Source organism: Coturnix japonica, chromosome 7, assembly GCF_054131305.1.
Source record: "Coturnix japonica strain WE chromosome 7, WE-NBRP24, whole genome shotgun sequence".
Taxonomy (NCBI): Eukaryota; Metazoa; Chordata; class Aves; order Galliformes; family Phasianidae; genus Coturnix; species Coturnix japonica.
In genome coordinates this window covers 24964429-24985782 of record NC_140669.1, presented here as the reverse complement: position 1 = coordinate 24985782, position 21354 = coordinate 24964429, and the positions used below count along the sequence as shown (strand labels likewise).

At 44.4% G+C, this 21354-nt stretch overlaps 1 protein-coding gene across 50 annotated transcripts in view; it reads right to left on the bottom strand.

Annotated features, from left to right (window-relative positions):
- Positions 1-21354, bottom strand: part of LRRFIP1 (LRR binding FLII interacting protein 1) — an 87404-nt gene that overhangs the window by 35210 nt on the left and 30840 nt on the right. For 19 of the 50 annotated variants that reach the window (XM_085553457.1, XM_085553463.1, XM_085553466.1 and 16 more), the window contains exon 2: positions 16431-16517. In XM_085553457.1, the coding sequence (XP_085409583.1) occupies positions 16431-16517 (87 nt within the window). Of the gene's footprint in view, positions 1-987; positions 1036-1685; positions 1719-4120; positions 4172-4701; positions 4747-6202; positions 6251-9827; positions 9846-16430; positions 16518-21354 lie in introns of all 50 variants that reach the window. The other 31 variants (XM_015868027.3, XM_085553471.1, XM_015868041.3 and 28 more) reach the window with 7 other exon arrangements.

Genomic DNA, 21354 nt, shown 5'->3' with positions numbered 1-21354 from the left:
TGATCGAAACCTTTACAAAAACTGAAACAAACAGGATGGCACACTGGAGATAACTACGAAGTGATCCTTCTCTCTCTCAGTTCCTTGAATGAGATTTCAGCTGATAGCCTGAGTGCATGAAAGCCCACTACTCTTTACCTTCTGTGCAAGTCTGGCTTCACAGTGCAGGCCCTAGTAGAGCAATTTTAGGCAGGGTCAATGCCGTTAGGTTTCCTGATAAATACTCACATTTACCACGTTACAGTATGGAATTGTCAAAATGTTGCTGCATTAAAGGAAAGCCTGTCATTAATTTCCTTCCAAAATGCAGGCAACTGAGTTCTCCCTGTGTTTCATCAGCTCAGCACGCTGAGTACCCTGTCTGGAAGCACTGCCACTCACAACGTGCCATGTGTTGTACTGAATAACTAACATCCCGATCTGAAATTAATTCCAATATTTGTGCTACCAACGATCAGACAATGCGGGATGGAATCAAGCTCCCTCAGCCCCCTGAATATTTCTAACTTAAAGCTTCAGCACCCCAGCTAATATACATCTAATTTGCAAATGCTGGGCTTCTGAAGCACTGCCTAATTACTAAGAACCCAAATGCTGTTGTTGATTGGGGCTAACCTACTATGTTCATACATTTAAAAAAAAAAACAAACTACTTTCCTTAGGTGAAAACATTCAGTCTTTACTACACATTTACCATCAACTTTACCTTATTCACTTGTGTAATGTTAAAGCCTGAGCTACGTTCTGAGTGTTTCTGGAGGCTCTCTAGGTATGGTGCCACCACAGACCTTTGGATCATGCTACATTCAGCAGATAAAGCAATTCCAGGCATTCCTGTGGACACAAGTCTGAGAGCTGCACTGTATCCTTGACATTGGGCTGGTGACCTTACAAGTCACAAGTGTGACTTAAAGTGTACTTGCTTTTCTAGTCTCATCACATCACTTTCATATGCAAAAACATCAGCCCAATAGTGAAGATACATACTGCTTTGGAGTAGTTCTTCCATTTGGTCCTTTCATTCTCTAATCCAGCCTGCAGTGAGATTAAGAACGCAGGGTGAAAAGATCAGTGAATTTGCATGCACACACCAGAGCCAGGCATGCACAGCACTGAGCAAATCCATCCATTCAGCATCTCTCCAGCTCTATAGAACATGGCTCAGTAAGCACACAGGAAAAAAAATCAAATCTCAAAGTCAAACGGTCAGCTATTAGAGAATATTGTTCACAGTAATGATAGTATTGTTAAATTTAGTAGTCACAGTTAAAATTATTCATGCTTGCTGGGTTAAGTCAATTTACTGAGCTACCAGCTGTCTATACTTACTACATCAATACATCCATGCAAAATCCAAATGTGTTTAGACTATTTCTGTATATAGGTCACTCAAACAGATTCACTGCATTTCTAATCTGAAATAGGGCAGGGAATGAAGAAGAGTGAGGAAAAAAAACAAAACAGCTAGAGTCTATAAATCCGTTCTCCCACTGTTTGCTTTGTTTTCCCTACTAAGTCCCTCCTGTGCCCCTGAGATGCAGATCTACCTCAATGCAGTCAATGAGCATCCTGCGTCGAGCTGTATTAACGCTCATCCCTCACCTTAGATGAGCTATCACACTTGATATTAGTTTTTTTCACAGTTAGTTTTTAAACGCACACTGCAAGTTTCAGGCTATTCTCACCACTGGATAGGCGCTGGCATACTCCACATGAGACTGTCAAAGCATGAAAGAAACAGAAATCAGAACAACAACAGAAAATGGTGAAGCAAGTGATGTCAAACAACCTTCTTCATCCCTTAAAAGATGAACATCCCACAAATATAATGCTGGTGATGCACAGTGCTGGAAGCTGGGAACTTTATTGGGCAGACAAAGCAATAAAATGTGCCCAAATTGTGTCCTGAGTGACTAATAGCAGCAGCGTTACATGCTGGAGTCTCAGATGACAGCCAGCTGAGAAGAAGGGGAACAAAGGCACTTGCAGTCAAGTACATGATGATGTTATTGAGCCTCCTTAAGAAAAACTGCATGGGAAAGAAACAAGAAAGGCAGGACATTATTGATGGCTTCAGTATGAGCCATGGAAAAGCTACTAAAGATGTCCAACCTCTGCAGCCGACATTCTCCCTGCAGGAGGCACAGATGCTCTAGGGACAGCATTATGACCCGTAGGTTACTGGCTACAGCACAGCCCAGCCACAGAGCTTCAAGAACTTGGCTCATGCTCTAACTAACACCTCTGGTGCAGCCCATGTTGTGGGCTGGAAAAGAACCAATGCTTCAAAGAGTAATTCCTACTGGAGTCAGCCTCCCAGTGACCCAGAGTGCCAAAAATACAAGATCAGCTATCAGAAAGTGAAAGTCTTGAACGACATTCACAACAAAAATAGTGAGGAAATGGTATTTTAATGTCCAGAAATGAAGAGCAGTAAGTGTTCAGCTTTAAAAAGCCTGCATGGAACAGACAGCACTTCCTTCACACTAAAGTAGCTCGGATGTCCATAGAGGTGACTTTCAGTTGGTAGTTGCTCAGTTATTCTCTGTTTTACGTGGGCACCATAGGAGATAAACCTCCATAACCAGATGTGGTCAGGCTTCTAACATAGGTATGCAGCATCTTGTTAGGAAAATAATCTGTGTGTACTCTTATCACCTAATTCCAAGTTAAAAAAAATAAATTAAGCATAAGGGTAACCCTCCAACCAGACTAAATGAACTTGCAGGTTTATTTCTCCCTTTCCCCTCCAATCCCAGTGACGCTAGATAAGGGATGGAAGCCTTGAGATATACAAGGCCCTTCCTGTGCACGCCCAAAGCATCAGATGTCTTGCACAAGAACGTTCACAGAACGCTACTTTACGGGGGCAGTGGAGAGTCTGTGCAACATCATTGGAAATAGCAGGAAGTAAAGCTTCAACCAGATTGTCCTGTCAGAAAAGGACATTATTTACAGAAGTACTGGGTATTTATGGGCCACCCCCTACAGCACAGGAGATCCCTCTCTGGCAGAAGAGCAGTGGTTATCAGCCAGCCAAGCAATGGACTGCTCCAGGAGAACGTGTCAGGAAAGCCTCTCCAGGGACTGTGGAGAACAGAATGCAAGGATCCTGTTTAAGTGTATTAAAACAAATCAGGAGCACGTTATAAAAAAATGCATCAAAGGAATCAATAACAGATTCACAGGAAGACAAGAAGTCTTCCCACTGAACACAATGATTAGCAACACAGACCTTGCTGTAAATAACATTGGTCTTGCTCGATCTATAAAAATAAAACTGACTGTCCAGCCTAAATCTCCTAACTAGTACCACTGATAAATTGGGAACAGCATCAGAAGATGGAGTTACTCTCAAACACGTCTGTTTTAGGCACAATTGACTCTGTAACCAACTGGCAGCAGCTGATTTGTGTTCAGAACTGCTGTGCGCTCCCTCCATTGCCTTGTCGTTGTTCCTGTTGTGCCGCCAGCTGAATGCTCTGTGCAAATCTCAGAAGCAGTGGGCTCTGACCATCTTTGAAAGACCACCAGCACATGCTGTGACAGTAGTATTAGCCACTAAGAACTGAACCGCTTAACTAGCTCCACAGTGATAAGAGCTGATTATGTTTAGCCACAGTAAAGATTTGTATGCGTATTATATGGACAAACTTTGTACTGATAGTTGGAGAAAAAGCATTGTAGGCTTTCCTACAGATTAGCAGTGGTGCACTGTGGCTCTGGGTGCCCTACTAATCTCTCCCCAGAACTCAGTTCTCCATATTGACAATCAAGCAAGGGAGCTTACAAGACTCCCATAGCCACACAGGCTAAAGTTGTGGCTAAGTTCTTCCTGTGACAAAACACTGAGTAGCATTAACCAGAAGGGTAGGCATCACACACTTTGCTCGTGTTTCTCAACAGCGAGTACAAATCAGACAGTTCCTTGGGTTGAAGCAATTACTGGCCTAAATGCAGCAGTGCAAAATAAAGCACACTCTGAGCACAGAAAACAGCATGACCTTGGAAGGAAGATGTTTGCAGAGCACTAAGTAAAGGCGCAGGACAATGACTCTGTGCTACAGGACAGCAGCTTCAGAACACACACATGCACACTTAAATGGTACATTTTACCAACCCTCAGGCTTCCACGGCTACCCACTGACATGCGCTCATCTTCATCCGAAGCCTATCAAAAGAAAGTATAGAGACAAGAAAACAATGAAATGAACATAAATAACAGGCAGTGATGTAAATGCAGGTGAGCTTTGATGGGACAGAAGGAAAAAAAAGGAAGAATAAGTTGGCAAATTAAAAAGAATTGCATTGAACTCCAAGCAAACAATAAATTAAGCCATATCCTGCCCAAGAAGCAGTCAGCATTTTACTACAGGACAAAACACAAACTTGCTCAGCTACTCCTGGCTTTACGTTCTCAGCCCACAGTTGAATATATGAACATTACGCACTCCAGGCAGGTTATTTCCCCATCCTTCACCCCACCCCTTTATTCTAGCAAGTTCGCAAGAGCTCTTCAGAATGACTGGAGAGAGGGCAGAGAAGCCAGGAAGTGAGTTTGGGGCTTTATTCAGTTGTGGGGGAAGGGAACGCTTTGGGGTTTTTTTTCTTCCTTTTAAAAAGGAACTGCTTTACTCACATCTGTTTAATTCAGGAGCAATGCCTAGCTACAAAGGAAAAGCAAAAGCACAACATACTAACCGAGGCATTTCTTCGGGCTCTACGTGAATAGCGCTCACTGTCTTCCTAGCGAGGCAGCAGAGAAAAACAAAGAGTGAAGCGTTGAAAGGACAAATCCACCACCAGCATCATTACCTTGTGTGGGACAGAGGCTGTGCAAATGCTGTAGCAAGTGTTACAGTTCAATCAACTGATTTGACAAGGAATTTGGGGAAAAAATGCAAAAAACAGGGAAAAAACTAGTTTCAACAATGGAATTAATGGTTTTCAGAGGTGAGCTGATTTTTAAGCAAGGGAATTACTTGTAACATAGAGCTAGGCTCACTGTATGGCCTCCCAATACTTAAAGGGAGCATACAAACAGGAGGGGGAACAACTGTTTACAAGGGTGGATAGTGATAGAACAAGGGGGCAAGGTTTTAAACTGAGACAGGGAAGGCTTAGGTTGGATATTAGGAGGAAGTTTTTCACCCAGAGGGAGGTGATGCAGTGGAACAAGTTGTCCAAGGAGGCTGTGAATGCCCCATCCCTGGAGGCATTCAAGGCCAGGCTGAACATGGCTCTGGGCAGCCTGGTTTGGTGGTCGGTGACCCTGCACGTAGCAGGGGGTTGAAACCAGATAATAAAAAAATGTGGTCCTTTTCAACCCAGGCCATGCTATGATTCTATGTGGAGAGACTAAATTGCTCATCTGATTGGAGCATCTCCAGTGACTGGCTGCTCCCTTGGACAGCAGGTTTTAAAGCAGGGATGCAGCAAGCCAGCATTTATGCCAGCAAATTATGAAGGAAGTCATCTCCCAGACTGGAAGTCAGCTGTTCCACCGTGCCTCTTACAGCATGCACTATTTGGATTGTAGAGAAAGGCCACGAGGCCAGGGAACAGTAGTTTTCATCCGGCATCACTGCTAAGCGATGTCATGAACTTATGCCAGACAGACACATGAAGGAAATGTCTCCCAGCCCTTCAGCAATCCTTTCATCTCACGTTATGGCTGTTAAAACAGACTGATGCTGCTAATGGCCACATCTGTGTCTAAGTCACTAAGCCAACTCTAGCAACTTAGCAACTAATGAGATCCAAGACCAGAAAAGGTGAGCACTGCCACAGTACTACTACTACTGCATCAGGAATGGACAGAGCTAACAGCAGAAGCACAAATAAAATTTGCCCAGCATTTACCTGAAGACAGCTTTGAAGAAGTTCAAATTGTAGCAAAATCCACAAGAAATAAAGAGAGTATATACATATTCCTTGCATTAGTGGCTCTATTGGGTCTACATGCTAATCCAATCTTCAAGTGATAGGATGGAGATAGAGGTCTGCAAAAAGAGATGGCTCTAACCAAACCCGTACCAGATTTAATCTGCATTTCAGGAACTAATATGGATTGCAAGAACCTGCATGCTAAGAGCATATTTCCAGTGTATGGAAATAACTACTTGGTGGGGTCTCAAACTCTACTAACTGCACAAAACTTCAACACACAACAGCTGATGTAACTATGTTGATTAAGGCCTACCATCCATTGCTCGATGTCGCCCCACTTAGTATCCAGACCATAATATTTCTACAGACAGAAAAGGGAAAAATGGAATTTAGATGAGAAAGGCACATACTGAACACTTAGACATGCATTGCCAGTGCACAGACTCACACATGCGGACTTCAAAGCCATGCCAGTGACAGGATCCATTGGGTGCCAAGTCTGATGCAGCAGATGCCCAGAAAAACTTCCCAGCACAGAAACAGGCGCATTCACTGGGACAGTCCGACCCCTACACAGCTCCCTATTGCTCAGCAAGGGAAAAGAAAACCAAACAGCACTACTAGGAAAGGAGCAAAGGGCATAATGAGTCTTGAATTTCTGACCCATTTAAGTCAAGACTCATTATAAGGGATCTGAACACAGAACATTACTAGGATGAAAAATGCTGTCAAACTGTGTTCGCTGTACAGATCTGTCAAACTGGGAAGACAAGTTGAAAAAAATGAAAATTATCTGTGCATCCTTACTGTTTTCTTAACTCTACAGATCTCATTTTTGCCTGTATCTTGATCATCTTGGCACTGATGGTAAAACAGGAGCCTTGAGGATCCTTTACATCAGAGTAACATGGTTGGAAAGGTCCCTGTGTTTTAGTTCCGCATCATATGTTTCCCTAGCAGGCTGTCCTACCTGAACTCATTTGCAGGTCAGATGTTCTTGGCATAACTCTCAGAACTTCCCACTGACCTTGCATTCCCAGCAGACAGCGAACTGCTGAAGATCAACAAGCTCAACAGGATTTTTCATCCTTTCCAAACACACACTTGGAATCTAATCTCAGGAAGCTCACATTTACAATGGCACCATAACATTTCGGTGTGAGGAAAATCACCATGGTAAAGCACAGTAATGGGCAAATGGAAGACTTGCTCAAGGAAGTACTGGATGTATTTTAGAGCAATTTAGGTTACGCATTTTGAGGTTTGTGTATTTGTGCGAGGAAAAAGAAAAAAGTGCCTACTCCTGCCTGCTTTACAGAGGCTTGATGAAGCAGAACAGTAGCAGGTGAAACATTAACTAATGAGCAGCATTTGGAATCTTGTTCATCATTGAGGCTCGGCATTTTGCACTCATTCAATGGTATTAATGTAACTTGACTTGTGCTCCAAAACCCCACTCTCTATTTAGTAACAAATAAGAAAAAACATCTGAGCTCTCTGATACTGCACCAGTTTATTCCCACTTCAGAGTTTCCTTTCAACAAAATTATATTCACCTTCAGACCGACTTTTTTTTCATCTCAATAGCTCTGAAGACAGCCCATTATAAAGCAGAATACACACAGGGTTGCTGCATTGGGACATCATGGAGAACCCAAACTGTACAAAGGCTTCTCAGTGCTCAAATACACCCAGAATCTCTATGCAATGCCTAGCCAAGCTGCACTTGAGTGAAACTTCACCCTTAGACAACATGAATTAGAGAGGATTATATTAACTACTGCTTTTCCAAGCTTTGCAAGCTTCCTTGTACGTGCTCTGACCAGTTGTTTCCAGGCAGAAGTAAAATATGTATGACAGCATGTTGTAAAATTAAGGTTTATGTAAATCACATCCTGAAAGTGAGCCTAGTTCTTAAAGCTATAGGAATTCCAGCTGGTCAGGATTGAGTATGAGAGCAGAACCAACAGATTATGCTGTGTGGTAAATCAGATCAGGTAAAGCCTTATTAGAGGCTCCCTCTTTCCCAAAGAAAATAAAATGGGCAAGATTTTCTGATGTTAAAAACTGATTTAAATAAAACAAAAACACAAACAAAGAACATACACACATCCAAGGGGGAAAAAAGCATCCTAAAAACTCCAGACAAAGACAGAGGACCCTTTCTCACGCATAGGAAAGGCCCATCAGTACACTAATATTTCCTACTGGCCACCCTTGGCTCGGCTTACTTTCTGACACAGGCTTCTGAATTAAGTCCTGCAGAAGAGAGATGAGGAAGCACTCCTTGAAAGACCTGTACAGCTGTCTCTTCCTCCACCCATCTGAAATGACATAGCTACATGATTCACATCCCCAAAAGAAAACCATTAATGAAAGCAATAGCCTTGAGACTACTTCTATTTTAATCTAAATCACACATCTCACACCAGACTGAGCCGACAGCATCTGACGTTTCAGCTATTTTGCTCCAGACACTTCCCAATCCTTTCTTTAAGTCAAGCGCTCTGCCACAAGGGATCTGCTGGAAGTGAAAAATGCCTTCATCATTTAGCTATATACCTCTTCCATACTCCTCTTCTACCCTGAAAACTGATATTAAAATTCAGTAATTAATGACATTAATACCATTGAGAGAGGACTCTGGATCAGATTTGCTCACTAAGCGCCAGTGAAACTACTCAACTTGCAAACTCACTATGGGATGCCATGGAGCTAACCCATTTATCTCCTCATCCATGTCAGGACACCAAGAGTAAACGGCTTCTTTGTCACCTGTGGGGCTGCATAGGTACCAACAGATTAAATTAGCTCCCATACAGGAGATTGATAACAAGCCTGTTAATCCACAGGAAGACATTAATTTGATTCACTCAGCACGTGGCCAACTCCAGAAATAAATACAAGAGTAAGATGGGTTTGTCATCAAACTAGCCAAGTCAGGATTCAACGAGAGCATGATTTCAGTAGTTACCCTCATACACATATGCACTCAGAGAGGAGAACAGCATTTCCAGAACTGCACACATCGCTACACCAAGCCAGGGAGACATGCAGTGAGGGCCCAGGAGTATCACAGCAAAACAAGCAGGCTGTGGTTTTGGGACACATTTCTCACTCAGCATGCAATTAAAAACACTAGGATAAAAATCATTCAGTATAGTGGAAAATGAGCAGGCTTAAAGAAATCCATGCTTTCTCTCCCCCTGTGAAATTTCCTCATTCTTTATGTACTGCACAATCCACTTGCTCAGACACAGAACAGCCAACAAAAACCCCAAATTCTTGTTACGTAGCAGGTGACCTCCATTACAGCTATTATAATCAGCTAAGCCACCTTTTAGAGCAATGAGAAGATAACTGGGAAGAGGGAAGAGATCACGACTTGGAACTGTGCAGACAGAGCATCAAACAACATAGTGGTTAAACATTTTAGGCACGCTGGAAGTAAGGCCATACAGTTTATTCACCAAGCGATTACAAACTCAAACACAGTGTCCCTGACTTGCTTCAGTGACTTTCTGCATGCAAAGTCATCCAGAAGTCCTTCCTCCTGGCACCCATTAGGTGCTTACGCAGCCTGCAGCATGTGCAACGATGTACTTGGCCTTCAGCAGCAAAGAGTCTGCACGGCTCTTGGTGACACGGTGAGCCACCAAACACATAGGACGGCTGCTTTGCAAAACTCTTCTCCTTATCACTGATTCCTTGTCATGTAGTCAAGAGGAAAAGATGGTACTAAAGCATGTAGTCAAACAGGTCACCTTCCCTCTCCCTTTTATTACCCACTCCACAAGGCTATGAGAGGAAAGGAGACATGAAGGCATGGAAACAAAGCCTGCTTCATATCTTCCATTCTTAAGAAGCTTTTCTGAGGTGCAGACAAGACTTGTGAGAGAACACACACATGCAAACAAGAATGAACAAGCAAGCCCTACCTTCTGAACTTGATAGATCTAAGGGGGAATAGGGAGAGGAAAGAAACAAGGAAACAAAAGCTAGCGTGAATGAATGAACAGCAACAACACGCTGTAAGCCAGCCTGGATGGGTGAAAACTCATTTATGCAGAATATACAGCAAAACATGTATACAAAGAAACACATATCCAAATCCTATTAAGTCAAGTAAGATGAAAGCAGGTGTTACACTCCAGGCTTCCTCCAACATGCCTGGGTAAAACACAACACTCCCATGTGCCTACCTGCCGGCTCCTGGGAGGCGCATGGACATCTTCTCCATAGGCAGGTGGGCAGGAGAGCACTCCAGCTGAAGGGCAGAGCCTCCTGATTTCCTACCACTCTTATATCCACTGCCCAAATACTCACCTGGGATGGCAGCTGTGCATCTACCATTACAGTAAAAAAACAAAAGGAACCAACTATAGAAAAATCCATGCTGCTGTTAAAGATAAAGTTCTCCTTGGCTGATGAAACAAATATCATCAGTACTGCCTATCTTTTAGCTGTGTAATAGACAGCATCAATTTGTGGAGCATTTCAAGTGTACTGCCAGAACTGGAAGATCTCTGCAGGTTTTGTTTTTTGCAAGAGACCCCCCCCTCCTTGTTCAAAAGTTACTTAACTGGTACCCAAACTCAGCAGGAAATTGCAGCTTCAGTCTCCACACTCCTCTGCTGAGCACCTTTTCAGCTTTGTATCTGTAGCAAAAAATGACGATGCTGTTTAGAAGTGCCAGCTGTCTTACTGCCCATGTTCCCAGATGAGCACTGACACTGAATGTATGAGACTCCCAGCCCTCTGCTATACAAATGGGACCTGGGGGAAGGGGACGGTGCTTGGACACCATCCCTTCTGCCAGTCTGAAGGTGGCAGGGCAGGCAATTCTCGTACTTCTGGATATGTATTCCTGGATCTCTGCCATCTGTGGCTGTCCTGGGCCACCTCAGGTGAACCCAGATCCCAGTGCTGGGTGCAAAGCACGCTCCCTTCATTCAACACCTCCGGGATCGGCTCAGGTTTGCTTTCTGGACTATGAAGGACAACTGCAGAAGCCAACTTAATACCTTCAAAGCATTAATTCCTATTCCTAACAAATGCACAAGGGATAACCAAGACCCACATTTAAAGCTAGCTTTCCCACACAACTAATCACCTCACTTTATCTTGTGCTAAGAAAGCCCTTAAGAAGAAACTGAACTAAAGCCTCCCACAGTTCCCAAGAACACACAGCAAATCTAATCTGCATATGCAGGGTGCTTTTCATCCATTCAAGCACTGCAGTTTTTCATGTGGCAATTAGCAGCTGTTATAGGTTTAACATTGCCACACTGTTGTTTCACCCACAGTACACTCCTTTTAAACATACCCTGCCAGGGCTTGGCTAACAGGTACAGCTAAGCTTTGGGGCACATTGACACCACTTGCACGTGGATGATGCTTTCTGAAAGCTGTTCCATGCCTTTGGGACAACACCACGTATCCTTTATTTTTCAAATGCACTGCTTCAGGCTCAGCGTAACAGGTGTCCCTGCTGTGTGCAGCACAGCACAGAAAGCCCTGTGCCCAGGACCCAGACTGCCAATGGCCCAAACAACAACGAGGCCCTTGTTTCAGGCCAGACACTGCAAGCAGTGCATAGGGGCACAGGGACAGAACCCAGCACATCATCAGAACTGCCTTAACCTTTTGGAAACCTGGCATTTTTTGGTCAGCCCCATAGCATGGTCACAAGAGCTCTGCTGCAAAGCAGCCAGTCTCTAATCAGTGCAGTGCCCTTATTAGATAACATAGTACAGGAAGGAGACAGTCTCTGTTGAAAGTGTATCCCCAGTAGAGCCAGTGGTCTTTCCTATGATGATACAGAAAGGACTGCTCTCCCAGTTTCCTTAGCAAATGTAGTTTGCTACAGAAATAACGTGTCATACAAACAGCTTAAAAGAGGCAAAACCAAGCTAGTGCCGTACAGTTTGATGGCAGCAAGAAGCAGAAAATCTGCCTATTAAACACACCCGTACCTCAGTCCTCCCCTGACTTCCCTCTGCACCTTCACACTGTTTGTACATCAAAGACAGATAACTTTCACGAGCTCCTTAGTTCCTTCTCCACATACATAAGCACCAAGTTTCATGGTCAGCCTCCCACCTCCCATTCAAACACCACGGCTTTTCTCTAGTTTTTTCCTATACCGCCTAGGATCTGATATAGCTCCAAACACTCCCAAATGCCAGCTGACACAAGACCTGCTGACTCAGGTCAGGCTCGCAGCCACTAAATCCTAGCAAGGCAGAAAAAGGGTCTAAGTCATGGTCAGCAGGACCTGTAAGCAGATCAAGGGTGTTCTCAAGTCTCCTGCCCACACTAGCTTGCCTTTAGTACACTTACATTCACAGGCTGCATATGACATGGGGGGAAGCCACAATGAAGTACCAGTGACATATTTTACTTCATCAAAGCACAAACGCAGAGAGGGAAGTATGTGCAAATAAATCTGTTGGCAAAGAAAGAATGGACAAAACTGCAAAGGCAAGTGTTGTGCTAAGCCTGCACAGCGAGAGCTGAAAACAAAGTGAGGAGACACGTACAGAGCACTTGCCCTGAACTAAAAGCAGAGGCTCACGTGCTGCATGAACTGCCATGCAGGAACCTTATCCTGCAGATTACAGAGTGGGAGGAGATCTCTCTCTCTCCCTCCTTCAGGCTTTAATATCAGCTTAAACAGTGGTCTCCCAGCATCAGTCCTCAATGAGGCAACTGAGTCTTGCCAGCAGAACACAGAATGTACTCCTACATAACACATTCTTCCCAATTAGCCACTAATGCTGAGACTTTAAAAGGTCCTGAAACGCAACAACTCAACACTTCTTATAAAAGGAAAACTTTAGTATGTATTATTGCAAGCAGGGAAAAAAAACCAAACACAAAAAATCTTCTCTTTAAGCTGGTAACCCCACTAGAATTTACAGTTTCTTATTCAGAGCTACCGAGCCAACTCTTGCCTTGTTCTGCTGCGTGAATTAAAAATAAACGTCAGAATGCACACAAGTATTTGACTCGGTACCAAACATAACTCTACAGTAGGATCCAGATCGACTGACCTTTGACTCAGCAACTGTAAACCAAACGTTTAAAGGCCACAGCAGCATGGCAGGGGAAACCACAGGGCTCAACAGGGTGGGACCGGGAGCCTGTAAGCAGGCAGGGCACTAAGTGCCACCTATTGCAGCCACCCACACAGCTGAGAAAGTGCATTGGCATTTGCCTCTCCTGCACAGACTGCGTGCTGAAGGATGCCAGGAAAACCTACAGCAACCTCCCTATTAATCATTTACATCTTTGGTGGAAAACAACAAGTAGCACAGAACAACAAGTTCCCGCAGCTGTGTTTTAGCAGATCTGTGCCTTTCCTAGAGCCTCACAATGAGGAACCCTTTCTCTGCCAAATGTGTGTGATCTGAGACCTACCACCAGCCCTATCTTCGCAGATCAGCGAGTATCAGATCACGGTTCTGGTGCTCATGTTCTTTCAGAGCAGGCTCCTCACTTACCCAGCTCACATCTCTATGCAACTTGGAAGCATGCTCTTCCCCAGCTCCCTCTGTCCGACAGCACCCTGGCACACTTGCCCTTCCTGCTGCCTGCCCCAAGATGCTATCAGGTGATCAAACAAATCCACCTTTCCAAACACACCTGGAATCCTGCTCCACCACAGGGACCTGCAGCAACCTACCCTGGAGCTTCAGCACATCTCACAGCTCAATGCAGGGAGCTTTCTCTCAAAAGCCCCTCTGTGCCCTTATATTTCAACCTGAATTTACTCAATCTACCCTTCTGCATAGACATTATCAGGGGCTCAACCCACACCTGCAAGCAAGCACACTTACCACCATGCAAAACCAAGCAGCCTGAATTTTAATCTCCACAATAACCAACTATACTGGAGCTTCTGCTGCCAGTTCCACGTGCCGCATTAAATCCTACCAGACGAGGAGCTGGGCATGGTGTCACGTATCCCCTCCATTTACTGATGAGCTTTATTATGCAGTTGTGAGTAATCTTTGTTTCATTCTTCACATATAAGCTAGCCTACAGAATGTGACCTTTTAATAGCATCCTAATAAAACAGTTGCTTCTACATATAGAAACATTTATGGGAACAAGCACAACAGCTACCTGGTGCGTCGTCCTTGCCAGGACTGCAAACATGACTTAAGTCATATACCTACACTCACAATGCACTAGTTATCCAATTATATTAAAGCTAGGAAAATGACAGACTAAGAAACATTGTTAATATTAGATGGTGGGCACGAGGGAAACCAGATTCCAGTCCACATCCAAATCATTACAACACACTATCGCAGTATCAGCAGGAGCTATACTGCTCTGTTTATAGCTTGTAATGGTAACATCTGGAAACATGTAACCTAGACTAACAATATGTATCTATATTCCTGAGAGAGCCACGCTCCACAAGAAGCCTGTCAGAGCACGTATGCTGCTTTAATAACAAACAAATAAAGACATATGCAATAAGTTTACTTAATGCTTTTCTACTCCCATAACTGGCTCTAAAAACCTCCTGAAGTAGTAGAGCAAGTGCTTTAAGTTCTTCTTTGACATGTGTGAATGTGCTATTTATTTCCCTGAAAAGCTTGAGAAGGACAGGAAAGATGGCAGACAACAAGCTGTACAGACACCAGTACCACAGTCTGTTCTCTCCCAAGAAGAAGGGGAAAGTGCCAAATCTCTTGTGCTGCTTCCTACTTGGAATCTTCTTTATCCATACTCTCATTCATTAGATTTGTGATATATCTGTGGCAACAGCTTCGTGCAGACATCCTCATTAGCTCTACCTTCTATCTGGGGGTTGAGATGAAGCTATGTGAAAAATTCAGGGAACATCCAAAGCTTGTGAAATATTACACAATCACGTAGTCACATTTTGAGATCTATGCCAGTGAATTGCAAAACAGATTGTAGCTGAATTCCATACTTCAGAATGACACGTTGTACCATGCAAATTCCATCTATATAAGGCAATTTCCACCAAGTTTCAGATGGGTTATCTGCAGGAGCACGCACAGAAGCTTTTCAAGCTTCAGCTTTCATACCAACATTTCAATTTACAAGGATGTTCTTTGCAGCACCAGCTTTTTAAGCTTCAAGGGGTCATCAAGTCTCATTAGTATTATCTGCAAATTAGATGGTAGCACCACTGTCAGCTGCCACGACACCCATATTTAGTTTGCCGCCCAAACAAAACACCTTGTGTTTGTTTGCCACGGAGCTTCCAAGGGCTGCTGAGCCAATCCCAGAACTAAGGCTACAGGCACACCACAATGCTTGTTGGTACCATTGCTTATCCACAGTCTGGGTGCTCCGAATGTGATCCAGGTTACAAGAAACATCCTTCAAAAAGCAGCAGCTGGAGCACTAACAGGCTCCTCCCTTCCACATGCACCATGCTTGCAGCAATGCTCCTCTGCAGCTCTGACTTCTGGTGTGTCTTCAGGTATATCTGAACCTCACTGCAGCTTAGGGGCGTTAAGAAACATCCAAACATGCCTCAGCTAGATGAGACACTTCACCACTATGCTCAGTATGGGCAAACTGCCCACCTGCTTCTGCTCCAGGGTGGTTACTGCAGTCTGCACTAATGCTGGTCTGCTACTGCACCTGATCCACCATTTTAAAGCTAAACCAAAACCTTCCCTGCACCCCAAAGCACACATCTACATTTAATCTTCCCACATATGCCCCCAGACCCAAACTCCTTATTTTTTTCCTTGCCATCAAAGCTTACTTCATTTGAGTAATAAACATTGATTGTCATTGATCTTGTTACATCTCTTCTGTTGTTTCATTAAATGCACAGCAAGAAATGCAAGTTTTAAACCCTGCTGGTTCTCACCACTGGTCTGCCTGTGTCCATCTCTGCCTGTAGCTCCATCCTGACTGCTTTAACTCATACCAGCTTCAAAATACACCACTACTGTTTCCTGAAGTGGAGGTTAACAACACTGAGTACAGCTCTGGCACACCAAGCACACCATTCATTAGGACTCCTGTAATAGAAGCCCACAGCCTCACACATACTGACTGCATAAAAACAACGAGTTCTTTCCAAGACTCTGCAATGGGTCCTGTTTTACCAAATGCAGTCCCCTGTCACATCAGACCATCATTTCTATAAACGGGGCAATCACAACACTCACCTCAGTTTGCAAGTAGAGAGCTACAGGAGGGCCAGGAGTCTTCCTCACTATGTCTAATGAAGTACTAAAAATCCACTTCCCGCACACATACAACCAGGCCACATATCACCAAGTTTAATACTAAGCAGAGATTACAAACTAACCAGTGTTGGCTGTGAATAATTATACCAGCTTCAATAAACGAAGTAGTTGCCACGATCCCTAATTTCAGTCACTTTCTTTGCTGTGATCAACCAATGGAGCAGCACTAGCTCCATACAGACTGAGGCTTCAGCAAAGCATAGGTTAACCCTTCACTCCAGCACCTGGGATCACCTTTAAGAAAGCAGATGGGCCATCTGTCCCCCCCCTACCCCATGGACATACCTCTTTCTGCTGCCGTTCGAGTTCCTTCATCCGGATCTCCCGTGCTTCTGCCCGTGCCGCTCGCTTTGCCGCCAGCCTTGCTTCAGCCTGTAGATGGGAACACAGCAATGAGACCAAAGGCACACAGCGCAGTGTGAGGCACGTGCGCTCAGGGTGCCAAATACAGAGGTGTAAGGCTCTGTAAGGCTGTAAACACACCTGTAGGTGTTAATTCCCTACTGCTAGCAATGGCCCTGCCTTCCATAACTCGTTATGCTTCACCAGCAGGTAATGCAGCTGAGTGTAGGCACCAACCCCAGTGAGCAGCTGCCTTGAGATGCACCCTGTGTCTCTGTAATTACTATTTGTGCAGATAGAGAGGAAGTGCTGCAACAGAGAAAACAGTCAGGTTTATTTACTTTTTTTCAGAAAGGCAGGTCTGGCTTGTTTTGTGTTATGTTTTTTTCCCCTTCCCTGCGGTGCACATTATCTTTTTATTGATGAATTAATTAGACATACAGCAAACACGTTCCGTGCCATTTTCCCCAAGAGCTGACACCATGTACACGCAGGCACAGCAGCTCAGCAGAACAACCACACTCAGCCAAGGCTGGAACGATCCAGGCAAGGAAACAGGGAACCTGAGAAAATGCATCAGCTCGACTAGAGCATCCAGACAGCAGCATTCAAATCCAAACCTCTCCGGAGTGGATGCCTGCCAAGCACAGGCCTCCCATGAGATCTATTGAGCTTCCTCATTTCATCAGGGTTGGAAGTGCCAGAACACGCTGCAAAGTAACAGTTTTAATTATCTGCTTTTAATCCCAGGCAAAAACAGGAAGCCTCACGTGCAAAGTCAGCTCAGGCTCTGTGCAGTGGGACTGCAAGCAGTTCCCCCACAGCAAGTCAGGAGAGGTGGGCAGGGAGCAGGAGGGACCATGTGCTCTCATCATCCTGGAAGCACACTCAGCTCCTCTCTGCTTCCAGAGCCTTACTGCATAAGGCATGGACTTGATAATCCCTGGAGGTCCCTACCAGCCCATACAGTTCTGTGACTGTGTGATATTACAAGGGCAAAGGGATTCACACACTTGCTAGCTGTATTGCAGAAGCGTATATTCTCCAGCATACAATGAAATGAAGCAACTTGGCAAATGAAAAAACTTTTAAGATGCAAGGGGAAAAAAGTTATTCTACATCCTCCCTGGGAACAAAGCTTGCCTGTTCCCTGGATACTGACTGTAATACATGAATTCTTTCTTTGCAGAACATCCCATTACATGACGTTACATATGCATATATATGATACATTTTGGTTTCAAGCGCCAATCCATGGGTAGTCTCTAATTTATTGTATTTCAGCTTTGAAGTCTTTGCCTGCTCATCCAAAGCCAATTTTTGAACCCTAAAGACATGCAAGAGTAAAAATATATTTTTCCTCAGTATCTTTGGCTTGGCTTACATCCTGGAACTAACATATGTTTTTAATGAACTTGGTCTTTCCAGGACCACATGGCTCTTCAGCAGTTAGTATCTGTCATAACAAGCAAGAGAAGAAAATATTCTGAATCCTTTTAAACAGCTTTGTAATCTTCATTTTCTTTTTTTAAGCTTATCAAACCCTGCCATTAGCATATACCCCACTGATACATTTGCAATAAGTCAATGGAAAGTCATTGCACCCAGAACACTACCTAGGACTACATCACAGCACCCTGGTAACACATCAAAGCAGTACAGAGGCATTCAAGCTCCAACCTCCTCCTCTGGACACAGTCAGCATTTGATTCAGACCACGCTGCCCCAGACTTTGTCCAGTTGGGTCTTAAAAAATTGCAAGGCTGGAGGCTTTGCAGCTTTTCAGGGCTACTGCTCTGATGCCTGACCATCCTCTGAGTGATTCTCACTTTATGCTGTACCACAACTGAAGCTGAAGTTTCAAGCCTTAAATTCCTCTGCCACACACACCCCCCACAAAGAGCTGCTCCCAGGAAGCCATCACCCGGCAAACAGCAGAAAGCCACCCAGCCACACAAGCTCCCATACCCTATGTCAGTGACTGCAACTCTTCTCAGCTGATGCTGTGCACAAACCTTTGAAGAGCATGATGATCCCTAAATAATCCACATCTGTCCTGTGGGACTCCACTTAGACAAACTTTAACTGATAAAATGATGGAAGCAGAATGAACATTTCTGATATTCTCTAAGTAGCCAGGTGACAAAACAAGCGTCACACATGAGATCAGAGGAAGTAAATCAAACTGGGTAGGTCCTTACCCACACCTCACACTCAATAACAGTTTTACTCAATTCCAACTTGAAGTGGAGAATCAAGCCTAGCATGGAACAAGGCCAGCAGTAAGCATGGAAGACCCACACGAGCCATGACAGATTTCCCTGTGTGAAAGCACAGCACACCTGTTGACAGTGGCAGCCACCCCAACAACACAACAGGAGCCATGGACAAGCAAAGGATCCTAACACAAGCCAAACTGACAGCTACAAGCTTTAGAGAAACATGTAACAGTGACATTTATTATGGACCTCTTCCTCAAAAGCAGGAGCGTGACTCAATTTGTCTGTGTTTATCAAACCACACACTTAGGCTCCATTTTTGCATTAATAGTGCCCTGCTATAAATACCCTGATTTCTGCAAGGGGCAGCTTTGACTTCACATTTCTCTATGCTGACTACACCAAAGCAGGCTCTGTCTGAACAGATTTGGCCTCCCTCCAGCCCAAGCACCTGTCTGACATCAGACCCGAGTCACCTCCAAGGCAGAGAGAGGTGCCCATATCTTGCAAGGGGCTCAGTGCTCAGCATACCGCAAACACAAATGTATACAGGCTTCTGCAAGTCAGACTTAAAGAGCTGAAATGGAACTCTCAAGGCTGCCAAAATAAATAGCTATTAAATGGATCCGAGATGGAAAATCACTAAGATAGAAACACATCTAAAATTCACTACCAACTCCATGAGCAGTACCTCAATCAGAAGCTGCAGATCACTAGCAAAAAACACACGAATAAAAACACAAAGCCTAATTGCACTCATTAGAAAGCCTTTGTAACTTCCCTTTATGAACCATTGAGCATCTGACAAGGAGTACTGGCAGCTTCAGCTGCATTGTGCATGTCATCCAAAATAAACCCTAAGGGGCTTCTGTAAAAGCCTGTGGGAAAAACAAGGAGAGAGACAGCACAGTGCTCACAACATGGAAACCTACACCAGCTGAAGAATGATCGCCTTAATTCAAGGGAGTTGCTCAAACACTCCAGCTACACATCCTGCGTTTTTGTCATTTTATTGCAATTGCCTGGGGTGATTTATAGACTCAGAGCCCCAAAGCAAACACCCCGCTGCACTGCAAAACGCCGGCTGCTTTTGTTGGTCCACTTGCTCTGCGCTCCACAGCCCTGTTCAGTTTCCAAAGAAAAATCCAGTGCTGTGCAGATCTTTATCGTGCATGAAGGAGTTCAGTACGTTCAGCTCTGAGCAGGATAACATTAAATAACCTGGCTCACTACTGATGAGAAAAGGCAGGCACTGGGTATGAGCCTTCCAACATCAATCAGCCCATAGCACTGAGCTATGGACAGAACTAGGAATCTGGGATGGCTGAAGACATCCCAACCCCTTTTCAGTCACCGGTGGGAACCAGTGAGGAGTGCTGTGCTCCCAGCACTGATGCTTGAAGGGCAATGGCAACAGAAAGGCAGGTTTCCTGGCCTGGAGAAGCTGCCTGCTCATTAGTGTCTCAATGAGGGAATTCTTTGGGTAACTTAGGTAGATTCTAGTGACACACATCCTGAAGGTGTGCATTCTTGGAGCTTTTCCTTTCGGAAAGATTCAAGGGGTCATTGTTAAACTGGAAGCCCCAAGAAACAACCAACAAAGGCAGGAAATTAGGCTGCTTTTCTCAGCACTGGAAAATGACTGTGTTGACTTACAGCACAGCTACACACGTAATAGTTTGCAATCTATACATAGCACTCCTTAAATCCAGTGTACTCAAAGCCATCCGCTTCGAAGACTTAACAGTCAAGTGTTGGTCTGTAAGCACAAAATCAAGCTCAGAAAGCTCTCTGATCTCATTACCAGAAAAATACACCTGCAAACCATACAGCAGCTATTACATATTCTTTTAACAACTTTTCTCAGGCTAACATCAGCTGCTTGCCTTATTCTTAAGACAGAGCCAGCTATTTGTTTGCTGCGAGCGCAGCTTCTCATGGGCACTGCCATCCCAGCCCAGTACCCTGCATGGAAAAACTTTTTCTTCAAGTGTTACACAACTGCTCTCTCCATTTACATAAGTCACATGCTTCATTAGTCAAAAGAAACCTGGCAAGGTTTGCTGTGCTCCTCAAAAGTGTAAGGTTTATTTACACAAGCAGCACCTGATTTGAAAGATTCTCCTAAGGCAGCAGACATACATCTATCAGCTCAACCTCAACTAAGTGACAGCAGTGTTTGCCTTCACCTTGCCTTCACTTATGCACCTGGAGCTCAACGTGAATAATCACCTGCTCCTTCACGCTGAAACAAGGGTGTCTGTACGTGATGATGCTCAGAGTGCATCTACCTGATGTTCTTTGCATCTGAGCTGGGAGCCTAAGTACACTTTGCACCACTTACTCATGTAATGATCAGCCAATGAATCACACAGGGATTGGTCAGCCCACATCCTGCCCAGCTCTTCACCTTTCTCTTACATGCAAATGATAACTAAATATAAAGGTAAGGATTCCTTTCTAATAACCACAGGCCACCATCATCCTTCAGACAGTGGGGATCATTACAGACACGTCTGACAGCTTCCCTCTGTTCCATAGGGTGACAGTGAGGGAGGATCCAGGAGGATGATAGTTCACATCACCAACCCACATTGGCAGCCCAGTAACGCCTATTACAATTCCATGGAGACACGCGGCTGCTTTTA